This window comes from Poromitra crassiceps (genome assembly GCF_964638095.1).
Source record: "Poromitra crassiceps genome assembly, contig: HAP1_SCAFFOLD_49, whole genome shotgun sequence".
Lineage (NCBI taxonomy): Eukaryota > Metazoa > Chordata > Actinopteri > Beryciformes > Melamphaidae > Poromitra > Poromitra crassiceps.
Genome location: NW_028152262.1, coordinates 204,856 through 228,205, shown reverse-complemented (window position 1 = coordinate 228,205; position 23,350 = coordinate 204,856). Strand labels below are relative to the sequence as shown.

Below are 23,350 nucleotides of genomic sequence, written 5' to 3'. Positions count from 1 at the left end.
CACAACATCCTCGCTGTCAGTGACCCTATACTCACCCTCTCCACAACATCCTTGCTGTCAGTGACCCTATACTCACCCTCTCCACAACATCCTCGCTGTCAGTGACCCTATACTCACCCTCTCCACAACATCCTTGCTGTCAGTGAGCCTATACTCACCCTCTCCACAACATCCTCGCTGTCAGTGACCCTATACTCACCCTCTCCACAACATCCTCGCTGTCAGTGACCCTATACTCACCCTCTCCACAACATCCTCGCTGTCAGTGACCCTATACTCACCCTCTACACAACATCCTCGCTGTCAGTGACCCTATTTTCACCCTCTCCACAACATCCTCGCTGTCAGTGACCCTATACTCACCCTCTCCACAACATTTTTATTTAGTGTGGGGGAAATGTTTGCTCAACTCCAGTAGTCCAGTGTGTGTGGACGCCATTAGCAATACCTTGTTTGGCCACAGGGCGTCTCCACTGCCCTCTGTGACCTGATTAACCACACATGAGGTGGAATTAGTTTATTTCTCTTAACCCATTGATACCTGATGCAGCATTTGTGTGTGTATCCCTTTAAGAACGCGAACCATGTGACGCGGTTCGCGGTCTTAAAGGGATACACACACGACTCCCAAACGATTCAGGACTTTTTCATTGAATTGGTCCTAAGAAACCTAAGTCTCTCCATCCGTATAACAGAGTAGAGGTCATATGCGTCCACCACAGTTGGAAAGAAGGTGAAGAGGATGACTTCCATTCCTTCAAAATCCGTTTTTCGGCAACAGTTGTCCCTTGTGTTAGAGACTGTTGCGCAGCTGTAGCCAAGTTCAGAGGACTCTGAGCAGCCCAAGATGGCGAGACCCTACTCACCCTCTCCACAACATCCTCGCTGTCAGTGACCCTATACTCACCCTCTTTACAACATCCTCGCTGTCAGTGACCCTATACTCACCCTCTCCACAACATCCTCGCTGTCAGTGGTCCTACTCACCCTCTCCACAACATCCTCGCTGTCAGTGGTCCTACTCACCCTCTCCACAACATCCTCGCTGTCAGTGACCCTATACTCACCCTCTCCACAACATCCTCGCTGTCAGTGGTCCTACTCACCCTCTTTACAACATCCTCGCTGTCAGTGACCCTATACTCACCCTCTCCACAACATCCTCGCTGTCAGTGGTCCTACTCACCCTCTTTACAACATCCTCGCTGTCAGTGACCCTATACTCACCCTCTCCACAACATCCTCGCTGTCAGTGACCCTATACTCACACTCTCCACAACATCCTTGCTGTCAGTGACCCTATACTCACCCTCTCCACAACATCCTCGCTGTCAGTGACCCTATACTCACCCTCTCCACAACATCCTTGCTGTCAGTGAGCCTATACTCACCCTCTCCACAACATCCTCGCTGTCAGTGACCCTATACTCACCCTCTACACAACATCCTCGCTGTCAGTGACCCTATTTTCACCCTCTCCACAACATCCTCGCTGTCAGTGACCCTATACTCACCCTCTCCACAACATTTTTATTTAGTGTGGGGGAAATGTTTGCTCAACTCCAGTAGTCCAGTGTGTGTGGACGCCATTAGCAATACCTTGTTTGGCCACAGGGCGTCTCCACTGCCCTCTGTGACCTGATTAACCACACATGAGGTGGAATTAGTTTATTTCTCTTAACCCATTGATACCTGATGCAGCATTTGTGTGTGTATCCCTTTAAGACCGCGAACCATGTGACGCGGTTCGCGGTCTTAAAGGGATACACACACGACTCCCAAACGATTCAGGACTTTTTCATTGAATTGGTCCTAAGAAACCTAAGTCTATCCATCCGTATAACAGAGTAGAGGTCATATGCGTCCACCACAGTTGGAAAGAAGGTGAAGAGGATGACTTCCATTCCTTCAGAATCCGTTTTTCGGCAACAGTTGTCCCTTGTGTTAGAGACTGTTGCGCAGCTGTAGCCAAGTTCAGAGAGGACTCTGAGCAGCCCAAGATGGCGAGACCCTACTCACCCTCTCCACAACATCCTCGCTGTCAGTGACCCTATACTCACCCTCTTTACAACATCCTCGCTGTCAGTGACCCTATACTCACCCTCTCCACAACATCCTCGCTGTCAGTGGTCCTACTCACCCTCTTCACAACATCCTCACTGTCAGTGGTCCTACTCACCCTCTCCACAACATCCTCGCTGTCAGTGGTCCTACTCACCCTCTCCACAACATCCTCGCTGTCAGTGACCCTATACTCACCCTCTCCACAACATCCTCGCTGTCAGTGGTCCTACTCACCCTCTTTACAACATCCTCACTGTCAGTGACCCTATACTCACCCTCTCCACAACATCCTCGCTGTCAGTGACCCTATACTCACCCTCTCCACAACATCCTCGCTGTCAGTGACCCTATACTCACCCTCTCCACAACATCCTCGCTGTCAGTGACCCTATACTCACCCTCTCCACAACATCCTCGCTGTCAGTGACCCTATACTCACCCTCTCCACAACATCCTCGCTGTCAGTGACCCTATACTCACCCTCTCCACAACATCCTCGCTGTCAGTGACCCTATACTCACCCTCTCCACAACATCCTCGTTGTCAGTGACCCTATACTCACCCTCTCCACAACATCCTCGCTGTCAGTGACCCTATACTCACCCTCTCCACAACATTTTTATTTAGTGTGGGGGAAATGTTTGCTCAACTCCAGTAGTCCAGTGTGTGTGGACGCCATTAGCAATACCTTGTTTGGCCACAGGGCGTCTCCACTGCCCTCTGTGACCTGATTAACCATACATGAGGTGGAATTAGTTTATTTCTCTTAACCCATTGATACCTGATGCAGCATTTGTGTGTGTATCCCTTTAAGAACGCGAACCATGTGACGCGGTTCGCGGTCTTAAAGGGATACACACACGACTCCCAAACGATTCAGGACTTTTTCATTGAATTGGTCCTAAGAAACCTAAGTCTCTCCATCCGTATAACAGAGTAGAGGTCATATGCGTCCACCACAGTTGGAAAGAAGGTGAAGAGGATGACTTCCATTCCTTCAAAATCCGTTTTTCGGCAACAGTTGTCCCTTGTGTTAGAGACTGTTGCGCAGCTGTAGCCAAGTTCAGAGGACTCTGAGCAGCCCAAGATGGCGAGACCCTACTCACCCTCTCCACAACATCCTCGCTGTCAGTGACCCTATACTCACCATCTTTACAACATCCTCGCTGTCAGTGACCCTATACTCACCCTCTCCACAACATCCTCGCTGTCAGTGGTCCTACTCACCCTCTTCACAACATCCTCGCTGTCAGTGGTCCTACTCACCCTCTCCACAACATCCTCGCTGTCAGTGGTCCTACTCACCCTCTCCACAACATCCTCGCTGTCAGTGACCCTATACTCACCCTCTCCACAACATCCTCGCTGTCAGTGGTCCTACTCACCCTCTTTACAACATCCTCGCTGTCAGTGACCCTATACTCACCCTCTCCACAACATCCTCGCTGTCAGTGGTCCTACTCACCCTCTTTACAACATCCTCGCTGTCAGTGACCCTATACTCACCCTCTCCACAACATCCTCGCTGTCAGTGACCCTATACTCACCCTCTCCACAACATCCTTGCTGTCAGTGACCCTATACTCACCCTCTCCACAACATCCTCGCTGTCAGTGACCCTATACTCACCCTCTCCACAACATCCTTGCTGTCAGTGAGCCTATACTCACCCTCTCCACAACATCCTCGCTGTCAGTGACCCTATACTCACCCTCTCCACAACATCCTCGCTGTCAGTGACCCTATACTCACCCTCTCCACAACATCCTCACTGTCAGTGACCCTATACTCACCCTCTACACAACATCCTCGCTGTCAGTGACCCTATTTTCACCCTCTCCACAACATCCTCGCTGTCAGTGACCCTATACTCACCCTCTCCACAACATTTTTATTTAGTGTGGGGGAAATGTTTGCTCAACTCCAGTAGTCCAGTGTGTGTGGACGCCATTAGCAATACCTTGTTTGGCCACAGGGCGTCTCCACTGCCCTCTGTGACCTGATTAACCACACATGAGGTGGAATTAGTTTATTTCTCTTAACCCATTGATACCTGATGCAGCATTTGTGTGTGTATCCCTTTAAGACAGCGAACCATGTGACATGGTTCGCGGTCTTAAAGGGATACACACACGACTCCCAAACGATTCAGGACTTTTTCATTGAATTGGTCCTAAGAAACCTAAGTCTATCCATCCGTATAACAGAGTAGAGGTCATATGCGTCCACCACAGTTGGAAAGAAGGTGAAGAGGATGACTTCCATTCCTTCAGAATCCGTTTTTCGGCAACAGTTGTCCCTTGTGTTAGAGACTGTTGCGCAGCTGTAGCCAAGTTCAGAGAGGACTCTGAGCAGCCCAAGATGGCGAGACCCTACTCACCCTCTCCACAACATCCTCGCTGTCAGTGACCCTATACTCACCCTCTTTACAACATCCTCACTGTCAGTGACCCTATACTCACCCTCTCCACAACATCCTCGCTGTCAGTGGTCCTACTCACCCTCTTCACAACATCCTCGCTGTCAGTGGTCCTACTCACCCTCTCCACAACATCCTCGCTGTCAGTGGTCCTACTCACCCTCTCCACAACATCCTCGCTGTCAGTGACCCTATACTCACCCTCTCCACAACATCCTCGCTGTCAGTGGTCCTACTCACCCTCTTTACAACATCCTCGCTGTCAGTGACCCTATACTCACCCTCTCCACAACATCCTCACTGTCAGTGACCCTATACTCACCCTCTCCACAACATCCTCGCTGTCAGTGACCCTATACTCACCCTCTCCACAACATCCTCGCTGTCAGTGACCCTATACTCACCCTCTCCACAACATCCTTGCTGTCAGTGACCCTATACTCACCCTCTCCACAACATCCTCGCTGTCAGTGACCCTATACTCACCCTCTCCACAACATCCTTGCTGTCAGTGACCCTATACTCACCCTCTCCACAACATCCTTGCTGTCAGTGACCCTATACGGAAGAGGCATATATACACATATATGTAGTAAACATACATGTAGTATATGTTCATATAAGTATTCGACATATATCCACCTATATATCCAGGATATATGTGCATATATGTGCATATGTATCACAATATATGAACATGTATGGAATTGGAACGTTTCATATATGGTCCATATATGTTTGTCCTATATAATTATATATGTGCATACACGTATAGATTGTATATGGACACATATGGCAATTAATTATATGTACATTTGTATGCATTGACACTATACGGACATATATGGTTAATACATATAAAACTATATATGAATAATAACTATACATACATATATGTTTTATTTTATATGAACATATATGACTATTACCTGTGTATAACTGTATGTATTTATCTGTATTCGACATATATCCACCTATATATCCAGGATATACGTGCATATATGTGCATATATATCACAATATATGAACATGTATGGAATTGGAACGTTTCATATATGGTCCATATATGTTTGTCCTATATAATTATATATGTGCATACATGTATAGATTGTATATGGACACATATGGCAATTAATTATATGTACATTTGTATGCATTGACAGTATACGGGCATATATGGTTAATACATATATAACTATATATGAATAATAACTATACATACATATGGTTTATTTTACATGAACATATATGACTATTACCTGTGTATAACTGTATGTATTTATCTGTATTCGACATATATCCACCTATATATCCAGGATAGATGTGCATATATGTGCATATATATTACAATATATGAACATGTATGGAATTGGAACGTTTCATATATGGTCCATATATGTTTGTCCTATATAATTATATATGTGCATACATGTATAGATTGTATATGGACACATATGGCAATTAATTATATGTACATTTGTATGCATTGACACTATACGGGCATATATGGTTAATACATATAAAACTATATATGAATAATAACTATACATACATATATGTTTTATTTTATATGAACATATATGACTATTACCTGTGTATAACTATGTATTTATCTGTATTCAACATATATCCACCTATAAATCCAGGATATATGTGCATATATATCACAATATATGAACATGTATGGAATCAAAACACATATCTCTTAATTAAAAGAAATATAATTTTCCAAATTATTTTTGATTGAACAACATCTCAGAAGTGAAACCCACCATAAAAATGGTTAGTTTTGTGCAAGACTTCCAGCACTACTGGATATTTTCAAGGTTAGTCCAGTGTGCATGAGATTGAAAAATAAGGGTTTTTTGACAGTGGTGTCATTAAAATGCCCCATAGTCTATATTATGGTTTTAGTGTAAACATATATTATATATGATTTAGAAGCTCATCGTAAAGCTGATTCCAAATATATAATTTAAAAACTTCATAAATTAAATCCTGTGGAGTTATTAACCATATTAGATCCCTAATCTCTGCCACAAATGCATCATGGGACTTCCATGCAAATTCTGGAGAAATGTTCACGCCCCCTCCAACCAGTCTCTCTGCTGCACCCTGGATTACTTACATGAACATAGATGATCACATGTATGAGAATACTCATATATGTTAATTGCTTATATGAGCATACCTGCTGACATATGTAAGTAAAGTCTTCTATGTTAATTGCTGATATACACATATATGTAGACATATGTAAGTTTAACCCTTGTTCAATGCGTACACAAACATATATGATTACATGTATGAGAATATCCGCATATGTTAATTGATTATATGAGCATATATGTTGACATACATAATAGTAATCATATATGTTTAATGCTTATACGAACACATATTTTGATATGGAAGAGAATAACATATATGTGTGTTGCTTGTATTTGCATATATGCGAAAATATGTAGAAATATTCTTATGTTAATTGCTTATATGTACATATATCTAAACATATGCGAGAATAACCCTGTATGTCCATTACTTGTATGAACATATATGATCACATGTATGAGAATACTCATATATGTTAATTGCTTATATGAGCAAACATGCTTGCATATGTACGTAAATTATTATATGTTAATTGCTGATATGCACATATATGTAGACATATGTAAGTTTAACCCTATATGTTCAATGCTTACACAAACATATATGATTACATGTATGCGAACATCCGCATATGTTAATTGATTATATGAGCATATATGTTGACATACGTAATAATGATCATATATGTTTAATGCTTATATGCACACATATTTTGATATGCAAGAGAATAACATATATGTGTGTTGCTTGTATTTGCATATATGCGGAAATATGTAGAAATATTCTTATATGTTAATTGCTTATATGTACATATATATAAACATATGCAAGAATAACCCTGTATGTCCATTACTTGCATGGACATATATGATCACATGTATGAGAATACTCATATATGTTAATTGCTTATATGAGCATACATGCTTACATAAGTAAATTCTTATATGTGAATTGCTGATATGCACGTATATGTAGACATATGTAAGTTTAACCATATATGTTCAAAGCTTACACAAACATATATGATTACATATATGCGAACATCTGCATATGTTAATTGATTATATGAGCATATATGTTGACATACGTAATAATGATCATATATGTTTAATGCTTATATGCACACATATTTTGATATGCAAGAGAATAACATATATGTGTGTTGCTTGTATTTGCATATATGCGGAAATATGTAGAGATATTCTTATATGTTAATTGCTTATATGTACATATATATAAACATATGCAAGAATAACCCTGTATGTCCATTACTTGCATGGACATATATGATCACTTGTATGAGAATACTCATATGTTAATTGCTTATATGAGCATACATGCTTACATATGTAAGTAAATTCTTATATGTTAATTGCTGATATGCACATATGTGTAGACATATGTAAGTTTAACCATATATGTTTAATGCTTACACAAACATATATGATTACATGTATGCGAACATCCGCATATGTTAATTGATTATATGAGCATATATGTTGACATACGTAATAATAATCATATATGTTTAATGCTTAAATGCACACATATTTTGATATGCAATAGAATAACATATATGTGTGTTGCTTGTATTTGCATATACGCAGAAATATGTAGAAACATTCTTATATGTTAATTGCTTATATGTACATATATCTAAACATAATAGAATAACCCTGTATGTCCATTACTTGCATGAACATATATGATCACATGTATGACAATACTCATATATGTTAATTGCTTATATGAGCATACATGCTTACATATGTAAGTAAATTCTTATATGGTAATTGCTGATATGCACATATATGTAGACATATGTAAGTTTAACCCTATATGTTCAATGCTTACACAAACATATATGATTACATGTATGCGAACATCCGCATATGTTAATTGATTATATGAGCATATATGTTGACATACGTAATAATGATCATATATGTTTAATGCTTATATGCACACATATTTTGATATGCAAGAGAATAACAGATATGTGTGTTGCTTGTATTTGCATATATGCAGAAATATGTAGAAATATTCTTATGTGTTAATTGCTTATATCTACATATATCTAAACATATGCGAGAATAACCCTGTATGTCCATTACTTGTATAAACATATATGATCACTTGTATGAGAATACTCATATGTTAATTGCTTATATGAGCATACATGCTTACATATGTAAGTAAATTCTTATATGTTAATTGCTGATATGCACATATGTGTAGACATATGTAAGTTTAACCATATATGTTTAATGCTTACACAAACATATATGATTACATGTATGCGAACATCCGCATATGTTAATTGATTATATGAGCATATATGTTGACATACGTAATAATGATCATATATGTTTAATCCTTAAATGCACACATATTTTGATATGCAAGAGAATAACATATATGTGTGTTGCTTGTATTTGCATATATGCGGAAATATGTAGAAACATTCTTATATGTTAATTGCTTATATGTACATATATCTAAACATATGCAAGAATAACCCTATATGTCCATTACTTACATGAGCATATATGATCACATGTATGGGAGTACTCATATATGTTAATTGCTTATATGAGCATACATGCTTACATAATAAGTAAATTATTATATGGTAATTGCTGATATGCACATATATGTAGACATATGTAAGTTTAACCCTATATGTTCAATGCTTACACAAACATATATGATTACATGTATGTGAACATCCGCATATGTGAATTGATTATATGAGCATATATGTTGACATACGTAATAATAATCATATATGTTTAATGCTCATATGCACACATATATTGATATGCAAGAGAATAACATATATGTGTGTTGCTTGTATTTGCATATATGCGGAAATATGTAAAAATATTCTTATATGTTAATTGCTTATATGTACATATATCTAAACATATGCTAGAATAATCCTATATGTCCATTACTTACATGAGCATATATGATCACATGTATGGGAGTACTCATATATGTTAATTGCCTATATGATCATATATGTCAATTTATATTTGGATCACATATATGATCCTCACATATATATGCTTATATCTCAGGTGGGTTTGTATGCAAAGTGCATACATGTACATGTATGGTGACATATATGTGGACCTTGTGTCGGATGTATGTCCATATATGTGTATATATGCCTCTTCCGTATGGGTATATACTCACCCTCTCCACAACATCCTCGCTGTCAGTGACCCTATACTCACCCTCTCCACAACATCCTCGCTGTCAGTGACCCTATACTCACCCTCTCCACAACATCCTCGCTGTCAGTGACCCTATACTCACCCTCTCCACAACATCCTCACTGTCAGTGACCCTATACTCACCCTCTCCACAACATCCTCGCTGTCAGTGACCCTATACTCACCCTCTCCACAACATTTTTATTTAGTGTGGGGGAAATGTTTGCTCAACTCCAGTAGTCCAGTGTGTGTGGACGCCATTAGCAATACCTTGTTTGGCCACAGGGCGTCTCCACTGCCCTCTGTGACCTGATTAACCATACATGAGGTGGAATTAGTTTATTTCTCTTAACCCATTGATACCTGATGCAGCATTTGTGTGTGTATCCCTTTAAGAACGCGAACCATGTGACGCGGTTCGCGGTCTTAAAGGGATACACACACGACTCCCAAACGATTCAGGACTTTTTCATTGAATTGGTCCTAAGAAACCTAAGTCTATCCATCCGTATAACAGAGTAGAGGTCATATGCGTCCACCACAGTTGGAAAGAAGGTGAAGAGGATGACTTCCATTCCTTCAGAATCCGTTTTTCGGCAACAGTTGTCCCTTGTGTTAGAGACTGTTGCGCAGCTGTAGCCAAGTTCAGAGGACTCTGAGCAGCCCAAGATGGCGAGACCCTACTCACCCTCTCCACAACATCCTCGCTGTCAGTGACCCTATACTCACCCTCTTTACAACATCCTCGCTGTCAGTGACCCTATACTCACCCTCTCCACAACATCCTCGCTGTCAGTGGTCCTACTCACCCTCTTCACAACATCCTCGCTGTCAGTGGTCCTACTCACCCTCTCCACAACATCCTCGCTGTCAGTGGTCCTACTCACCCTCTCCACAACATCCTCGCTGTCAGTGACCCTATACTCACCCTCTCCACAACATCCTCGCTGTCAGTGGTCCTACTCACCCTCTTTACAACATCCTCGCTGTCAGTGACCCTATACTCACCCTCTCCACAACATCCTCGCTGTCAGTGGTCCTACTCACCCTCTTTACAACATCCTCGCTGTCAGTGACCCTATACTCACCCTCTCCACAACATCCTCGCTGTCAGTGACCCTATACTCACCCTCTCTACAACATCCTTGCTGTCAGTGACCCTATACTCACCCTCTCCACAACATCCTCGCTGTCAGTGACCCTATACTCACCCTCTCCACAACATCCTTGCTGTCAGTGACCCTATACTCACCCTCTCCACAACATCCTCGCTGTCAGTGACCCTATACTCACCCTCTCCACAACATCCTCGCTGTCAGTGACCCTATACTCACCCTCTCCACAACATCCTCGCTGTCAGTGACCCTATACTCACCCTCTCCACAACATCCTCGCTGTCAGTGACCCTATTTTCACCCTCTCCACAACATCCTCGCTGTCAGTGACCCTATACTCACCCTCTCCACAACATTTTTATTTCGTGTGGGGGAAATGTTTGCTCAACTCCAGTAGTCCAGTGTGTGTTAGTCTCTCCCCAGACTCAAATATTACGTTGAATCGCTGTGCTCCGCATACTATTATGAGTCTGTGCCGCTTCACAGCCACTGCTGGGGTTTGAGGGCGCATCTAGGGTGGTGAAATTGAATGAGTGACAGGTCGTAGCACCAATGAGAGAGTCGTTCGAAAAATGGGCTGCGCCTCCCGTGTCATCACTATTTACATATCCTCCACAACAAAAATGGCTGAGGTAGCATTAGCAACGTTAGCAACAGTGAGAGGACACCGTCAAAGTTTGTTGATTATGCCGAGTATGTGGTGACTGTACGAATACAGGAAATAAGCGTAACTTATTTCAGGGCAAACATCTCTTGAAGCCAAATTATACAATTGCCCTCGAAGAAATATGTGGACCTGTTCGCTACGAAGACAAGAAGCCGCGCTCCATAAAGGAACTCAAATGGACATGCCGCGCTAATCGTAATCCGAGACGTGGTCCTTTCCCAATGAAACCTGGGCCAGTTTCTACAGTCTCCGTGCCAGCAGTGGATCTCCCAGTGCCAGCAGTTACTGCTCAATCAAAAGTAGTTAAGGTAAGTCAATTCTCACTTATTAACGTTAGGTATTTTCACTCCAGTAGTTCATATTTTCGTTTTATAATAAAAAATAATGCCAGGTGGTTGTCAAAACTGTTTCTAGACTACACACATGTCCATTTTGGCTAGCCATGCTGTCAGAATTGAACTTTTAAATATTGTTATATGCAAGATCACTGCACCTAAAATTATGTCAAATAAAAGTGTTATGAGTCTTTGGAAAGGGCTAGTAGCCAGCAACTATAGTAATAGCCTACTTCACTGATTATAAGGGAATGAGAATTCTGTCCCTCTCCCTCTCTCCATACTGTAGGTTACATGTGAAAGAAAGTCATCGACACACCAGAATTCTGAAAGGCCCATGGGAGAAAGTTGGAGAAAGTCTTATCAAAGGACGTTATCAGAGTTTGCAAATGGGAGAGTCTTATGACAAAAGCTTTATTGAATGGAAAGCTATGGCAGAAATACCCTCAGATGCCTGCCAGATGACTGGGGCCCCAGAACACCATCTGGAGGAGAGCTTTTGCACTCAGGTGAGGGAAATAATCAACATTGGTATTCAATTACATGTATTGCACATTGATCATATTTACATATATAATTACTTTTTGGTGATTTTCAGCATGTGAGCCATGAAGATCGGATCCTGGAAGATAACTGTACCAACCAGTCCACAAAGCCAGTCCATGTGCCATGTTTACCTGTGGTTATGCAGAGACCTGCAGCAACACAGGTATGTCACATTTCTCCCTGTATCTTATCTACTTTTTTCAAAGAGTCACAATGTAGTTTGATTTAAAAATTTATTAAAAATATATTATATTTTCTCTGTCTCTCTCTCGGTCTGTTTCAGCTTGCAAGCCATGAAAGCGGGATCCTGGAAGATAACTACACCAACCAGTCCGTAAAGCCAGTCCATGCGCCATGTTTGCCTGTGGTTAGGCAGAGACCCGCAGCAACACAGGTATGTCACATTTCTCCCTGTATCTTATCTACAATTTGTCAAAGAATCAAAATTTACATTGAAATAAAAAAAATCAATTCTATCCTCTCTCTCTCTCTCTCTCAGCTTGCGAGCCATGAAAGTGGGATCCTGGAAGATAACTGCACCAACCAGTCCACAAAGCCTCCATGTTTACCTGTGGTTATGCAGAGACCTGCAGTAACACATGTATGTCTAATTTTTCCCTGTATCTTATCTACTTTTTTCAAAGAGTCACAATGTAGTTTGCTTTAAAATTGTATTCAAAAAATATTTCTCTCTCTCTCTGTCTGTTTCAGCTTGTGAGCCATGAAAGTGGGATCCTAGAAGATAACTGCACAAACCAGCCCACAAAGCCACCCCCTGCTCCTCCTCTGCCTGTGGTTATGCAGAGACCCGCAGCAACACAGGTACAGTATGTCAGCATGTGACATTTTGTAGCGAGACAACACAACTTGATCGGAACAAAGTTGTGTGCATTGGGCTTAAAGACCAATGTACGTGGGAGGCGACCGATGCCTGACGGCAGAGAATGATTGCTTCCATTGTTATAAATGAGTCTCTCCATCGGTCGTCTGCCATCTGCATTTGACTTAATTCACAATATCATTCTTTTTCAAGATTTATTGCTCTCATTTCAGAAACCTGCGGATAACCTCACAGACCTGTTCAGTGTGCCATCTCCAGCTGACCTCATCATCCCGCCCACTGTGCCATCTCCAGCTCCAGACATATCCTCAAACCCAATGCAACTGACAATGGACAACTTTGATCACATTGTATCCCCACATGCAATGACCATTACAAATCAGGACATAGACTATCACTGGCTGTTAGTAGTTGGAAGTCAGGAGAGGGTTAGTGGAGCGCACCTTTGTGACAAGAGTACAAGGTCAGTTCTAGAAGTGCCACTCACTGACATTTTGCCTAATACAGAAGACAAGCTGTGCTTAAGAAATGACTTTAAAGAACTGGTGGGCCGTGTAGTAGTAGAACATTTTCCTCATATGCAGCAGTTTAAGGAGAATGTTCAACAACACATTCCCCACGAGTATTCAGCTGCCATGTGCCAAAAAAGTGAAATCATACCAGTGGGATTGCTCGACTATGATGAGAAAAAAGGTAGTGATATGATCCAGGCACTTAAATATATTAACGGCAGATACATACCATACACTCCCACCGTTGTCGGCAATAACACAGTAATGAAACCTCCTGTCAAGGTTATCATTCATGGAGACCAGCTTACAAAGCAGAACAGTGATGCTGCTATCAGAGCCATGAAAAATGGTGAAAGCCCAGTTGATAGATTGGAGGGACTATGTCCTGCCATTGCAGACTTTCATTGTAGTATGAATTTTACAGATGTTATATACAAGAACTTTTATAACACGTCATCTACCTCAGACACAGGAACACTTTTTCAAATTAGGAATAAAATAAACAGAAGAAATGTCACCAAGAGTGCTCTAGGTGACAACTACCGACCCTGCAGTGACTTTTTAAATGACGTGACTGATGCCTCTCTTATTGCAGCTGCTCTCCATCACTTTGACATGAAATCAACCACAGATACTCCTAAAGATGAAATGAAACCACCTGTCTTTACATGTAATAGTGAAAAGCAAAAGTGGTTTGACAAAGAAATGTTTGCTTTAGTAGACAAATATATAATGAATGATCAGTTGGCTCAGACTGGACACCCTGAACAGACTACTGACCACACCATCCTGCCTCAGGCCATCAAATGTCCCTTCCAAGCTTGCAGTCACACGACATTCCGTGACATTGATCAGCTCTGTAAGCATATGTTGAAGGAGCACCAAGTGAAAATACAGGAGAACAGGGAGACTAAAAAGTATACAACTGAAGATGACAGAAATCTAGATGGTGTATTTAGTTACCACAGTGCCTTATTGAAACTAGCTCTATTGGAAAGGAATTTTCAAGATTCTATAATGGAAGGGGATGGTGAACGTACATGTCGTATCTGGAAGTTTAAAATGTTACATTTCAAGCAATCAGGCAGGCACAAATATGCTCTAGAATCCCTCAAACTTCAACTCGATATCCACGCGATACAGAGCCCACAGACTGCGCACAGGCTAAAGTGGAACAGGACAGTAAATACAAAAGGTGGTGTTGGAAACAATGTAGCTATGGATCTAAACTGTGAACACTATGTGCGTGTAACAAAAGATCTGATATCTCATCAAGGCGCCAATGTCAAATTTAATCTTGCACAGCAGGTCAGCCGGACTATAAAACAGAACAAATTGATGGATAAATTTGACGAAGACTGCAACCTCCGTCCTGAATTTGCTGAACATTCACGGCCAAACAAACAAGAAGATATCTATGCCATCGTGCAGGCTCTACAAAAAAAGAATGTTTTCAGTCAGTGTCCTGGCAGATTCTATCCCTCCTTTAAAAACATCAAAATAAACCCGTTACAGGGTATGAATGTGGCAGATGTTAGACAATGGATCAATGAACACAAGAGGAAAATGTATCAACTGCAGGAGTTGGAGTGTATGAATGTGTAGAGCCCTTAATTTTTTTAGAAACAGTATAACATCTTAAGTCTCAATTTAAGTTTTATTTTAGGACAAAAAAATGGTTATACAATTCACATGCTCTGCAGGAAGCACAAATTCGCAGGAGAAAACAGTGTAAACGTCTTTTCTCAGGTTCTAAGGTTTCAAAAAGCTCAGGTGCATCAAAGTATGAATAAAATGATTTTACAATTCACATCCTCTGCAGGAAGCACAAATTCACAGGAGAAAACAATGTAAACGTCTTTCCTCAAGTTCTAAGGTTTCAAAATTCTCAAGTGCATCAAAGTATGAATACAATTATTTTACGCTTCACATGCTCTGCAGGAAGCACAAATTCACAGGAGAAAACAGTGTAAACGTCTTTACTCAGGTTCTAAGGTTTCAAAAAGCTCAGGTGCATCAAAGTATGAATAAAATGATTTTACAATTCACATGCTCTGCAGGAAGCACAAATTCACAGGAGAAAACAATGTAAACGTCTTTCCTCAAGTTCTAAGGTTTCAAAATTCTCAAGTGCATCAAAGTATGAATACAATTATTTTACGATTCACATGCTCTGCAGGAAGCACAAATTCACAGGAGAAAACAGTGTAAACGTCTTTCCTCAAGTTCTAAGGTTTCAAAATGCTCTAGTGCATCAAAGTATGAATAAAATGATTTTACAATTCACATGCTCTGCAGGAAGGACAAATTCACAGGAGAAAACAGTATAAACGTCTTTACTCAAGTTCTAAGGTTTCAAAAAGCTCAAGTGCATCAAAGTATGTATTATTATTATCATCTGACACAGTATACATGTCCCCAAATACCTCTTGGATGACTAACAAAATCATTCTTGCTTGCTGTATATTTCTAACCTGTATTTTGCACAGAATGTCCTCTAATGTGAAAAGTCTATTGCATTCCTCCAGCACTTCTGAAATGATGTGATTTGATTCATGCGATGACTCTGCTGAATAAACAGACATAAAGGAATATGCTTCTTCAGACTTCCACTCATTGCCTAATGCATTTATCTTTTCTTTCAGTGTGTGTTTTTGTTCCTGGGTAGACATTCGTTCCCTCTGTGGAACGACCTCTGACGCGTGTCTCTCGAGCGGGTTAGCTTGGCCATTACATGCTTCCCCACAGGTACAAGACTTTGCACAAAGGTCACAGCAATCATGGCCTGGCAGAACAGGATCGGTCTTTTCTTTATCAAAAAGATGAAAAAGTTGAACTCTCCTGCACATGTCTACATTTGTGACATACTCCCTCATCTGCTTAGATAGCCCCAGCATCAGTCGGCCGTGATGCAATATAATTGAATGAGACCTTGACCCATCTCTTCCCGCCCTCCCCAATGCTTGAATGTAAGACTCCAAATCATTTGGGGCACCATAGTTAATTACATTATTTACACCTTTGAAATCGACACCCATGCCTAATGCAGATGTTGCTATAACAACTCGAAGCACAGATGTATGATCACTTAAAGATTTGATTATTTGTTTTTTGATGTGATCGGGGGTTTCAGAATGAAACATTTCAAAAAGTCTGTTCTCAGTGGTGTCTGGAGCTCCAACAGGGTACACAGACTTTTCTTTCAATGTTGCCTTGAACACTTCATAATAAAGGAGTGAGCAGTCTGCAATACTTTTGCAATAGATAACAGTCCTTTCTGTATTCTGCCCTTTAGTATCAAGTTCTTTGATTAGCCATGAAAATGTGTTGACAGGGTCAACGGACACCTTTTTAACAGCAAGGCGTATATTATTGCGATTAGTGCTTTTTATTACTTCGATGCAGTCATTCATTCCTAGGGACTTCTTAATACTTTCTCTTGTAGATTTGCAGGCTGTCGCAGTGGTGGCTAGGACAGGAACCTTCACAGGCAGCAAAGAACGCAGTTCACCAATGAGACTACACCACTTCCGGAATGGGTCACCTTTCCCCTTGGCTGAACCCCTATAAAGACAATGAAAAAAAGCAGTCAGTGAAGTCTATTTTATTTGGGAAAGATGCCATCTTTTTTCAATTGGGTTAGGGTTAGTTTGTGAAGCTACTACTTGTTAGATGTGGACATCACTGTAGTCCACATCTAACATTTTTAAATATTTTATGGCACTGTGTTGCCTGTTTTTGCTATTTTAATATTGTGAAGCACTTTGTGATCTTGTATCTGTGAAAGATGCTATACAATACAAATAAACAACTAACAAGGGGAAGATATGTTCCTCTTGCTCCCATCATACCTCTCTTACACACACCCATTTTTTGTGAGGAACGTTTTGGCTCAAATGTAATAATGACATAGTTCCTTATTATCAGGGGTGTAGTGGAAAATACACAGGTGAGTAAACTATGTGAGTAGTTTAACTACCTTGTTTCCCCTCATTGATTGGTAGCCTATATGAAAATAGTGGAATTGGTTGGCTATTAAAACGTTCTGCCTCATTTCAAAGGTGTGTAAACTGCATTTACCCTCCACTATGCCCATATTATGCCTAATCAGCTGTCATATTTCCAAAATACGGGAAAATTGATTATTTATAGATGAAGGTATTCACGTTATACACTTACCACAGGATCATGGTGTGAACTTCATCTACAGCCAGTCCAATGACACGTCTGCAGAAATCAGGCATTTGGAGAGCAGCTCTCCACGTCTCGTTTCCAAGGAATGTCTCCGGTGAACCGAAAACCACGTTGAATTGGCCGCTCATGATCGACTCATCAAATTCGGGACTTTTGCCGGCATAGGCCGCTTTGATGCCTCTCTCGTTTAGGAAAGCGACCTGCTCCTCCATGATGGAAATTAGTGGGCACACCACCAGCACTATATTGCTATCTTCTGACCATAGTCGCGGGTAGTCCTTTGCCAAAACTTGGCATAACGTCGGCCATGCTTGGTAAATAAGGCTTTTGCCATAACCTGTTGGCAGACAGGCAAGGACGTCGCGATGGGATACCAGTATTTCAAACACAGATGCTGTAGATCTTTCAGTTCCACGATAGAATGCAAACTGCAAACTTCTAGCAGTGCACGTTGCAAAATATTGTCTTCCACTTGCATGATATAGAATGGGTTATGGGTTATCTTAAGTAGTTAGCGAATCCACGATATATATATATATTTTTTTAAGAGCATGCTGCTTCCTGGTGGGATGGGCGCTGGGCGGTCTCAGGGTGGGTTGACCTCGCGTCACCGTAAAGTCATTGCTGATTGGACAGGACTGTAGCCATCACTGGCATATGACTGGTCAAGTGAAGGTTCCCTCCCATAACCAGCCAGCGGGGGTGAAGCGTTCCAGACCCAGAGAGAGATCTGCAGAATGCAGTAACGTAGTGTATCAGCGTAAGAACTCTCATGGGTCTGGCGTCGAGACTAAGTGTGTGTGGACGCCATTAGCAATACCTTGTTTGGCCACAGGGCGTCTCCACTGCCCTCTGTGACCTGATTAACACTTTGGGTGCAACGGCCCTTGGGCAAAAGGTTGCTGTACTGTGCCACATAGGCCGCAATGCATTTTAATATAGCCATATCATTTTTTGTGTTCCTCTTATATGGACAACCAATAGCCTCAATGAAACTTTGAACCCTTCTATTTCATAAAAAAAAAAAAAGTGTGTTTATAAACTGTTCCATTTTGGAAATACACCCCTCTGAAAAAGAGTGTTTTCGACCGAAAACAGCATGGTGAAATTAGTTTCTGAGATAATCACATCTTTATGTTAGAAAGGCGACAGAATGAATTCTGCTTTGAGTTGAACAAAATGCTATAGCTGAAATGAAAGGTTAGAATGTCTAGTTTACCTGCGGGAAAAGTATGTCAAAAGAATGTGTTGTTTATTTTCTACAAATATTAGTTTACAGCTTGGTCTAACATCAAAATGTTCACTTTCATGGGGTCATGCTGGATAATGAAGTCCATATTTCCACAAAGAAAGAAGATATCAACTTTATTTTTTATTTTTATGAAACTACACATTGAAAGCTTTCATTTGATGTGTAACATAATAACAATATTCAAAACACAACATGTCCTGCACTGTTTTATCTTCTTCACATGGACCTTCAAAATAGTTGGAAATCAAGACAACTTTATGTAAACATAGGCCAAATAATGAATTCTCCTTTGAGTTGAACAAAATGCTATAGCTGAAATGAAAGGTTAGAATGTCTAGTTTACCTGCGGGAAAAAGTATGTCAAAAGAATGTTTTGTTTATTTTCTACAAATATTAGTATACCACTTGGTCTAACATCAAAATGCTCACTTTCACGGGGTCATGCTGGATATTGAAGTCCATATTTCCACAAAGAAAGAAGATATCAACTTTTTTTCTTTTTCTGGATGAAACTACACATTCTAAGCTTTCATTTTTTGTGTAACATTATAAAAATAGTCAAACACAAAATTTCCTGCATTGTTTTATTTTCTTGAAAATAACCTTCACAGGAGTTGGAAATGAACACATGCTGTATATTGGAGGCAAAAAAAGGTCACGAGCGATGACATCATCACTGCTGACATCACTGGCCACTTGTACCGATGACATCATCCGAGCCTATGACATTGAGGACAGTTATGACATCAGCATCACTGTTATAGAAAATATTATTGTCTTGTACCGTACTATAAACAATGGGCCGTGGCCTCTCTGGGCGTCCCCCTGTCCGGACAGCCATATTCAGATGACCTGTGTGGAGTTAGCACAAAACATACAGATCTTTTATAACTGCTGCTTTGAGATGTGGGGGCGAGTCTATAGTACTGTAGTACTATAGAATAGGATAGAATAATCTATAAATAACTATCTATATATAATAATATATAATAATAATATAATATATAATAATAATATATATAATAATATATAATAATAATCTATAAATAACTATAGAATAATAATAGTACTGTTATCTAGTCTCTTTTTGAGTATCACTCACAGTGATTGTTGTATAAAGATACAACAATCACTGTGAGTGATACTCAAAAAAGCAGGGGTAGAGGCAGAGAGGCACATGGTCACATTGGGGGCAGACAAATCTGGTCTCCTTTCGGTGTCCCTTTGCTGCGCAGTGCGCACATTTCCGATTTGCCTTGCTCTTGGTGGGCGGGACTTTCACCGGCTGTGGCACATGACCCGCGAAGTCCACATTCTGCCTCACTGAATTGGACCGTTGGCGTGTGTGTCTTGGCGTCCTTCCTGGAGGAAGAGGAGGTGGCTCGTCTGCTGGAGGAGGAGGGGGGGGGCAAGCAGATGTCGCCTCCGTCCACGATTTCACCACAGACAGGGTGAATTCTTTGAGGACTTTGCAGCTGGACGTGGGGTTGCATTTCCTGTACAGAGTAAATGCATTGCTCATTGCAATCTGCATGAGGTAGACCACGAACTTGGAGCTCCATTTGGACGTCTTCCTCACAAATGGATAGTAGGATATCTTCTGGTCAAGTCGATCAACCCCACTCATGTACTGGTTGTACTCGACAACACATGCTGGCTTGCTCTGCAGGACCCGTTCACTTTGCCCTTTCTCTTTCACCGCCACAGTCTTCATGACATCCTGGTGGAAGGTGGAGATCATCCTGACGATGCGCTTGTCCCGCCATGCCAGGAACATCACCCCATCGTCATGACGAGCGAGTCGTTCACCTACTCGCAGATCCGACATGGTCACCTGCCGGATGGACGCAGGTTCGCCCCTCTTCACCCGGAGTGTCCCAGCTGAGTGCATCTGGAGGCTGAGGAGACGTCGGCTCACGGTCCCGCTGTTGTAGAAATTATCCATCCAGAGACGGTAGCCATATCCCTCCAGGCCGGCAATGAGGAACTGCACGGTGTCCAGTAGGGTGCTGTGAATTCCACAGTAGGGTTTCATTGCATAGCAATACCCGTTTTCTGAATCGCACAGAATATAGCTCTTTATTCCGTACTTTATCGGTTTTGCCGGATTGTACACACGGAAACGTAGCCTCCCCCTCCACAACAGCATCCCTTCATCCACACTAATGTTTTGTGAGGGCTGGTACATTTCCTTGAACTTGGAGAGGAGCAAGTCAAGGATGAGCCGCACTTTGTGGAGCCGGTCGGTGGCATCGACCCTCTCATTGTCACAGAAATGGAGAAAGCGCCATATCAGCTGGAACCTGTTGCGGGACATTGTCTTCCTGAAGTATGGGGTCTCCATCGCCACATCAAGAGACCAGTAGTCCGCAATCTTGGGCTTCTTGACAAGGCCAGTGAGGAAGAGGAGCCCCAGGAATCGCTTCAGCTCTCCCACAGACAGCGGTTGCCAGGCGTTTACCCGGGTGTAGGGCATGTGCAGCTGATCCAGCACGGCGATGCACTGTTTAGCATAGATGTTGGTCTGCTGAACAATGATCTGCAGCAGCTCATCACCGAGGAACAGCTCCAGGAAATCTGCCGGCTTGTCTGACTGTAGTGATGCAGCCGCATTCCTGGGACCTGGCATTGCTGTGAAGGGGAAGACTTTGGGGCTCCAGTCTGGCATAGTATGCCAGCGTGGAGAGTCCTCCTGACGAGGCTTGCCCGCTGAAAAATGAAATAAAAGGTTTTTCTTCAGACAATTGTGATATGTAAAAAAGCTGTCTTTTTTCCAATAATTAGAAGCCTTGTGTTGACAATAATAATAATAATAATAATTGATATTATTATTATTATTATTATAGATGAGCTGGCTGCATACGTGACATGAATTTCCTGTAAAGTATCTATAGATTCTCACCTCTTGAAGACCCTCTCTTCCCAACTGCAGATGCCCGCACGCGCTCAGTCGTCACCACCTCCTCCTCCTCCTCCTCCACCACCTCCTCCTCCTCCTCCTCCTCCCCTGTAGTCAAAGTGAGTTTATAAAATATGATACATTCTTGAGGGAAAAAAGTTTATGTTTTCAATATCAGATGAATAATTGTAATTCTAAAATGGCTTATATCTCACCTTCGTCACTGGACTGCAAGCGGGCACGACGAAAGCTGGCGGGAGCACCTGCCCCTTCATCGTCAGTCCCCTCCTCAGAGCTGTGCTGCAACTCTGAAATTTTATATTTTACATGGTATTAGTAGGCTAATTCAGGATTGTTATTCTTACCAAGCTTTGTGTTGACAAAAATAAATTGATGAATAAGTGTGTGCGTTTTTTTTTTTTTTACATTATTACCTCCAATGGTTTGTTTACTTGCTGGCCAGTGATGCCTGTTCCTATATAGATACTGTACTGTAAGTCACATGTTTAGATTGTTCTCATGGTTTCCTTTTGTCCTGACAAATACATGGTGGATGAGTTGAGTTCCCTCCCCCTCCCTCCCCTGATATGTGAAGCGCTTTGTGTGTCTAGAAAGGCGCTATATAAATCCAATCAATTATTATTATTATTATTATAGATGTAGCTGGCTGTATACGTGACATGAATTTCCTGCAAAGTATAGGTTCTCACCTCTTGAAGAAGACGCCATCGCCACATCCCCCTCCTCTGAGCCTCTCTGAGGCGCCAGATCAGTCTCCTCCTCCTCCTCCTCCTCCTCATCAAACTCGTCAGAGTCTGTAGTCAAAGTGAGAGTTTATAAAAATAAGATACATGATATGTGTTTTCAATATCAGATGATTTTTTGAAAATCGATTCATCTCACCATCGCTGGAATCCAGGTGGGCCTGACGAGGTGGTGGATGCCAGTCACCATCCCTCGTGTTGGATTCCACAGGATCCGATGAAGGATCGGATGAGGGGTCCTCGGAGTCAGTCTCCGGAAGATCTCTCTTCCTCACGGCACGGCAGAGGGCCAGCTCCAGCGTAAGCTGGCCAGCTCCGGGCCTAGGCCGTCTGCGCCTGGGCATAGCTAATCTATAGCTACACGCCTACACCTGGCTATAAACTAGCTAACACAGACACACAGACAGAG

General features: G+C 41.6%; 1 protein-coding gene across 1 annotated transcript; it reads right to left on the bottom strand.

Moving 5' to 3' along the window:
- Positions 1-17,301: 17,301 nt before the first annotated feature.
- On the bottom strand, positions 17,302-22,552 carry LOC310800722 (piggyBac transposable element-derived protein 4-like; the record flags this gene model as incomplete). Its single annotated transcript, XM_083664658.1, has 4 exons — positions 22,181-22,552; positions 21,197-21,987; positions 18,012-18,232; positions 17,302-17,314 (listed from the first exon to the last, which is right to left on the bottom strand). Exons 2-4 carry the CDS (start codon positions 21,944-21,946, stop codon positions 17,302-17,304), a joined length of 984 nt encoding a protein of 327 aa, XP_083520784.1. The 5' UTR covers positions 21,947-21,987; positions 22,181-22,552.
- Positions 22,553-23,350: the final 798 nt, after the last annotated feature.